The 7,273-nt window shown below is 43.4% G+C and overlaps 1 protein-coding gene across 1 annotated transcript; it reads left to right on the top strand.

Moving 5' to 3' along the window:
- The first annotated feature begins 4,583 nt into the window (after window positions 1–4,583).
- LOC109975000 (histone H2B-like) lies at window positions 4,584–4,958 on the top strand. The gene has a single exon (XM_020625506.1). It carries the CDS (start codon window positions 4,584–4,586, stop codon window positions 4,956–4,958), a length of 375 nt encoding a protein of 124 aa, XP_020481162.1.
- Window positions 4,959–7,273: the final 2,315 nt, after the last annotated feature.

Genomic DNA, 7,273 nt, shown 5'->3' with positions numbered 1-7,273 from the left:
ACACACACACACACACACACACACACACACACACACACACACACACACACCTAGATTTACCATATTTCAACATGGAAGTGTGAGCTCCAGCTCACACAAAATGATCAATAGCATTGCAGGATACGGTTCTTATTACCATTGCTAACTCTGAGAGACGAGACAGTCCAAGTAACTTCAAAACAGTGCTGATTTATTCAAAGGATCACAGGTAAAATTAACATTACACGCTCAAGTATCTTGCACCTCCAAACTGCTCGCAGGCAGATGTAAGATGAAAGACCCTGAACCCACCAGGCCTATACATTATATCCCCTCGGTTGGGCTAGCCCCATACTACACAGAAACGCCAACCGAGACGTCTCTGTTGCCAGCTCTGCAGCTGGCCATAGCAGTAGTCAAAACATGAAGCAAATCAATGTGAGTGCGTGTCTGTTGATTAAGTGGTGTGTAACTAGAAACATTCTCACAGACTTCTAGTACATGTCGTGACTTAAACATAAGAACATATTATGGCTAAGGCTACAGTTATACACGTCGTAATAATAATATTAAACACAGTCTAACTAGACATCCTATCTCCACTAAACATTTCTAATACATAAAGTATCTATCCAATATCTATCTGACTAAAAATACCTAACAGCATCACGAACTATTGAAGGTTGCACCCCTGTCCAGGGCGGAGCAGCCCAAGAAGACAAAATGTATTGTAAGAACTTAATTCGGGGTCAGCGGATGGAACTCCTGTGGGAGCTCTATCTCTCTGATCCCAGCGCTGTGAGGCCTACCTGTGCTCAGACATTCAGTAAACCTTCTGTTGATTTTAAACAGTCCTCTCCTGTCTTCACTTCTAGTGCTTCCAACAAAAGAATCGGGTTAATTTCTAACACACCTCTGTTCACCACTGCTTTGACAGTGATTCATTCATCCATAGGACCCCTTCTCCATGCTTGGTCTCCACATTGCCCGGACACTGCTCCAGCAGAGACCGTTGGTCCATCAAGTATTCTGCCTGTCTCAGCCTTTACTGGTCACTTGTGATAGATTTAAACTTTGTTGATTATCTGAGTCCTGGTTCTGGCATCCGGATACCTGTACCTAATGGCCCTAGGCCTTAACGCATACAAATAGTTCACCTATAAAAACATATTTTAACTGGAGCATCTCAAATTGACAACCAGCCCCCCAACATGTATGCATATTTTTTTTTACAAAGAAATAACCTGCACCATGGTACACATCTGTACAGACTTAACTGCCCATCTGGTGCGGTATTACTGTACCTTCCTTGTTCAACTTGAAGCCTGCATAATGTAAAAAAGGACAGCCCACACTCAACCCACTTGTTAAAAATTTAGAGCTCAAGATGTGACAACATTACAAGCTTCAGAAACAAATTGGATAAACTGTTTACTCACTGTTTCATTCTCTGGCAGTGAACACAGTTTACTCATCCTCAACAACCACTGTCTTCTGCCTTATTAAGACTTCTATAGTAAAGCTTACTGTGCTACACAAAATGCTGAAGAAAAAAAGATGTTTTCACCCACTGATGGCCTAAACATCTTTGCCCACACCAGCATGAATTGATTTATGACACCATAGAAAAATCCATACCATTCTCTCCTATTTGGGGTGTTTGATAAAGCCCCAAGAGAACCACATTGACTTGTACATTCTGAAGGTTGGTGAAAGCTTTACAATGATTTCTGCAGCCGGACCCATAAGGCCATGCAAGAGCTTAGTGAACCATCCTGAGGTGAGTCGGCATGCAGAGCTCTACCGAGCAAGCATATCACTCACATATGCGAGTAAAAATCGATGTGTGTGAATGTGAAAAATTATTTGGGTGCACAGGTCCAACTGACTCTGAGTGAGTCCTGAACTCATGGAGCAAAAAGCTGTTGAGATACTCCAGTGGAGAGAGCTGGAGCAAGTGAAACATTAGTCAAGGTGACAGTGATCTATTGTACGTGTAATGAAAGCTCCATGAGTACAAGCCAGTCAGAGCAATTTATCAAAATAGCCTACCTGCTAAATGAGCATAAACTTGGAGAGCAGCAATTATTTCAGCTTTGTGCAGGTAGGAAAGTAGAAAAAACAGATGTGCTACCCATACCACATGCCCTGCTTTGTTGCAAGATAGGGCCCAGAGTTAGGTCACTTGTTACATCTATCAGCAGATAACATGTACCAGAAAACACATAGTTGGTCAGTTAACTTATCTGCAAATCATAAGTTCTCTTTGTTTTCACAATTGGAAAAACAAATTATAAGTTTCCTTCAATCTCATTTAGCTTTGTTGTTAATAGCATCATCAGAGACAGGAAATGATCCAAGGTCCAGCCAGGCAGGGAAAGAAAAAAAGAGTGAACAGGTAAGAATGTGCACTATCAACTGTAATGTTACCTCAAAGAGCACATCCTCGTGATTTGAGCATTGTTCAAACCAGTTTCTCCCATTGCATGTGTATCACTTAGTGGTTGTCAGTACAAATATCAGAGAGACAGACCTGTCTGCTTTAATGCAATCACACTGTAATTGTGAAAAACAGCAACAATTATTTTTTTATTTGTAACAACAAAACTGGTCAGAAACAAATGTATTACATAGTGTTTGTCCATCAGTCATCAGAGAGAGAGAGACAGAGAGGGAGCTAGGTAGATGACCCCGTTAGCATTTCAAGTGTTGTCCACTAGTGTATGCCTTCTTCAAATATTTATATAACATTATTAAGAGGAGCAATCCATAATACTAACATCACGTGGTTAGCTTCATAACATATGTAAATATTTATAGAGTGTGTTTGTAATGGGTTATGTATAAAATATGTGCATCATAAAATCTATTGTCTGTGCAGATTCTCGGTCATCCAGGTCATAATAAATTGAAAAAACTTAGAAAAAAAGTCAACTGGACTTAGATTTCTAGGTCGAAGACGTTTTCACCTCTAATCCAAGTTGAAGTTTTTTCAGCATAAAATCTATTGTGTTTTTTATTTCCAGTGTCGTAGGACCCCCCCCCTGACTCCCTGCCAAATGCCCCCCCCCCCCCACCACTTTCCAAGTCAAACCTATGCTCTTGCTGGTTCATGCATTTGTTCGGTAGGAGGCGCGAAGAAGTCAAAATTAAACTGGCCAGAAAATACACAGAAGAAGAAGAAGAGGCCCGCCTCTGTCTTCAAGTACGTCCTCAGACAAGATTCAACTAGCGCTTACTACAGCACAGGTTATTATATGAGAGAAAATATTAAGTAGAAAACATGAGTGGAAGAGGCAAAGGTGGTAAAGGACTCGGTAAAGGAGGCGCTAAGCGGCATCGTAAAGTTCTCCGAGATAACATCCAGGGAATCACTAAGCCCGCCATCCGCCGTCTGGCTCGCAGAGGTGGAGTGAAGCGTATCTCTGGTCTGATCTACGAGGAAACCCGTGGGGTGTTGAAGGTTTTCCTGGAGAACGTGATTCGTGACGCTGTCACCTACACCGAGCACGCAAAGAGAAAGACGGTCACCGCCATGGATGTGGTGTATGCTCTGAAGAGACAGGGCCGGGACGGCTTCGGCGGCTAAACTGAAACTAATACACCTAAAACAAACGGCCTTTTTAAAGGCCACACACTTTGAGTGTAAAGAGCGAATTTCCCCTGTTCATTTTAACTACATGTATGTATTAAAGGTTTGGAGGGTGGTGACAAATGCTTGATTGACTATATATTTATATATGTATATGTAAGGGAGGGGTGTGATCAGTGGAGTCGTTTTCACAACACTGTACATAAGACCGTGCACTGTATATACATTTGTTTTACTTCGGACTTTCACTTCTCACAGGGACCAGCTATAGAGTAGGTACTTTATTGATCCCACAGTATTGCTGGTAATAACTGAAGGGCCTCACTGAGCACATTTTATTTTTCTATTTGAATAAAATGTTAATTTCACAGATTAAATGTATATCACAAAGGCTTTTAATTAATTTGCTGTTTATGTTGCAGACCTTGAGGCAATAACGTTGGTAGAAGTCAAGTGCGTTTTAAGAAAAAATCTAAATGACTGGGCCTAAATAGACGAAGCATATCAACAAACAAGGCAGGCAAGGTTCCTAGTTGCCCTGCAGTAAGGCCCTCATTTAAACCTCCGGATGCTTTGCATGTGTGACTGATGTGTTGTTGCACAATGCTAGATGTTAGTTACAAGTGGATACATTTCACTAAATTGTGCAGCAGCAAGTTAAACTGCTCCCACACAAGTGACAGATCTGATATTTATCACGACAATTTCTGATTACAAATTCTGCTGAGGATGAGATTTGACCCTCTTTAATCTTTTGCCTCGTGTTTCTTGTTGGTTATGGTCACTGATTCAATCTTTTCTTTTTCTTGCACTAACTGTATGGAGACCTGCCCGCGAGCTCGAACAAAGGTAGGTTCCCATGGAAACAGGACCATTACCGCCCACAAATGTGCGGTTCAGGAACTAACAGGAGAGGTACCACACGGCCTTATTTGCATGGAGCTTATGTAAAATAAGTCGCTCCCTCCTAACCAGCTCACTGGTTTTCAAAGTTGGTAAAGAATAGGGAATTATGCCTGAGCCAGCGAAGTCTGCCCCCAAGAAGGGCTCCAAGAAGGCTGTTACTAAAGCTGCTACTAAGGGCGGCAAGAAGAAAAGAAGGAGCAGGAAGGAAAGCTACGCAATCTACGTGTACAAAGTACTGAAACAGGTCCATCCCGATACCGGAATCTCATCTAAGGCTATGAGCATCATGAATTCTTTCGTCAACGACATCTTTGAACGCATTGCTGGGGAAGCTTCCCGCCTGGCGCACTACAACAAGCGCTCCACTATCACTTCCAGGGAGATCCAGACTGCTGTGCGCCTTTTGCTGCCTGGTGAGCTGGCCAAACACGCTGTGTCTGAGGGCACCAAGGCTGTGACCAAATACACCAGCTCCAAGTAAACGGCTAAACTGTTTACATCAAACCAACGGCTCTTTTAAGAGCCAAGCACCTCTTCTGAAGAGCGAGTTACCTTTACTCAAACTCATTGAGTCATATATGTAACCTCATACTAGTATTTGCTCATTGATCAACATGTTATGGTCATATAAAGGGGAGGAAATCAAATTTTCAGTCAGCAAACCTGAACATTCCTCCCCTATGGCTCAAAATTTGGGGCCATTTTCCTCACAGTTTTGGTATATTCATACAGGTCAAGACAAATTTGGGCCTTCTTGCTAGCACAGTCATGAGTCAGATCCCTGCTTTAAAGCTAGCTCATTTTTAGTCAACAGAATGGCAAGACTGTTCAACCTCTCCTGCAACATAGTTGATGGGTAAATTTCGCTCAAACTGAAGTGTGAGATCAGTGGCTGGCGCACAATAGCCGTTCTGTCATCACTCAGTGGCACCACTTTAAGAATGAATGTAAATTCATCTATAATATTTGCAGTATCCAAATCACTTATTGTTTGATCTAAAGCAGTGAAACACAGTCTTTTGAAACATTACCATGTGTACTGACCTACATCAAAGACCTTTTTCACATGGTGGAGCTCTTTACTGTGTGACTCCTATTTGATTCACAGTATCGCCTCGAAGAGCATCCCATCCATTTCCAAGGCAGTGAAACACAGTCTTTTGAAACATTACCATGTGTACTGACCTACATCAAAGACCTTTTTCACATGGTGGAGCTCTTTACTGTGTGACTCCTATTTGATTCACAGTATCGCCTCGGAGAATAAAGCATCCCATCCATTTCCAAGAGTGTGCATCTCATCTTTAGGCACACTGATATCGGTTGCTTCTGCCTCAAGTGAGATTTTTCCTGACTGGAGTATCACATTCACATTAATGGAGGTGTCAGATACTGACAACTGGAAGACCCAAATGCATGGCACAAAACCCTGCTCAACATATAGTGAAAGCTGAGCTAGCAAGGTGGAAAACAGGTTTGGCATTAACAATAGGTAACAGGAGGCATGATGGAGCAAGTGCAGGGAGAATAACCAGACACACGGCAGACAGGGAGGAGCAGGTACTGGAAGTATAACCAGGGAAATGACAAGCAGGAACTGGGCAGATGGAGGGTCAGAATAGCCAATAGGAATGCAACTAGGAAAGTAGAAATACAGGCAGGCAACAGGTCAGGAAGCCACAGGTCCACGGATGAGTGACGGCAACAAAGCCTGGTCCTGAGGAGAAAGTGGAGACTGGTTACATAGACTGAGTAACCAGCCACAGGTGTCCCAAAGCAGCCACTGAGTGGCATAGTGAAGCTGGGGAGAGTGGGAGTGAAAAGTGTGTTGTGTGGATTCTTGTTTAGTTCCACATTATGACTGACTTGTAAGATGATGGATTGTTTCTTCAGTAAATGATCAAACAACAGACCTCCCTGCGGAGTCTGTCGGAGATTTTTTCCATTAAAGGCAGTTTTTGCAGACAGGGACGACAGTTATGCACTATAACAGTCTCAGTTCAAGCAGGGCAGGCAGCGCAGCGGAGAATAAGTGCAGGAGAGGACAGCCCTTGCATTGAGTGAGCGAACAGATGATAGTTACGCATGGTGACGGTTAGATGTTTGAGCAAGGAAAGGCCAAAACAAAATGAGGCTGCGGGCTACTTATGCCAGCTCAGCACCCACTGGTGTGTGTGTGTTCATGCTCTGCATTGAGGGCAACCCCCCCAGCCACACAGAATGCTCAGTACTGCATGGGCAAGTGAAAATTCAAATGTGTCCCAGAGATAGAAGTAGATGAAGGGACACGGGGAAGCAAATGTCCTCTACAGCCATTCCATTGAAAATTGCTGTGGAGGAGGATATGGCAGTCATGGAGTGTGCTCTGATGCCAGACGGGGGATCTTTCTGACACGTATGCCTGTATGATGGCCTCGCACAGCCAATCAGATAATTTCGGTTTGGCCAGGGGCTTTCCCTGGGAATTCTCTCTGTTGTGTTTGTCTGACAGCTGCTGTATGTGCCACACTGTGGGACAGGGTGTGAACCAGCAGAGGATATGAAGCTCTCCCCTACTGACTCATCTCTGTGTGGATGGGGAAAGAAACTGTCCAGGGAAATGACCCTGGATCAAGAAGATGTTATTATATTTGGCATGTATGCAGGGTTCTGAGCTGAACTGCCATCTTTGCAGATAGAGAGGCACAATGGTGTACTATTGGCTTGAAGGGGGAGTCCCTCAAGCACGTGCAAAACCAGGGGTAAATCCAACTGTGGTGTCACAAAGCGAACCGCAGGCTGCTGTCTGCCTACTAT

The sequence above is a fragment of the Monopterus albus genome, unplaced genomic scaffold, assembly GCF_001952655.1.
Source record: "Monopterus albus unplaced genomic scaffold, M_albus_1.0 scaffold356.1, whole genome shotgun sequence".
Classification (NCBI taxonomy): domain Eukaryota; kingdom Metazoa; phylum Chordata; class Actinopteri; order Synbranchiformes; family Synbranchidae; genus Monopterus; species Monopterus albus.
Note: the sequence above shows the minus strand (reverse complement) of the source record. Positions and strands in the feature narration are given on the sequence as shown.

Coding starts and splice junctions, on each gene's coding strand:
- LOC109975000 (XM_020625506.1), top strand. CDS start 4,584: ATGCCTGAGCCAGCGAAGTCTGCCCCCAAGAAGGGCTCCAAGAAGGCT.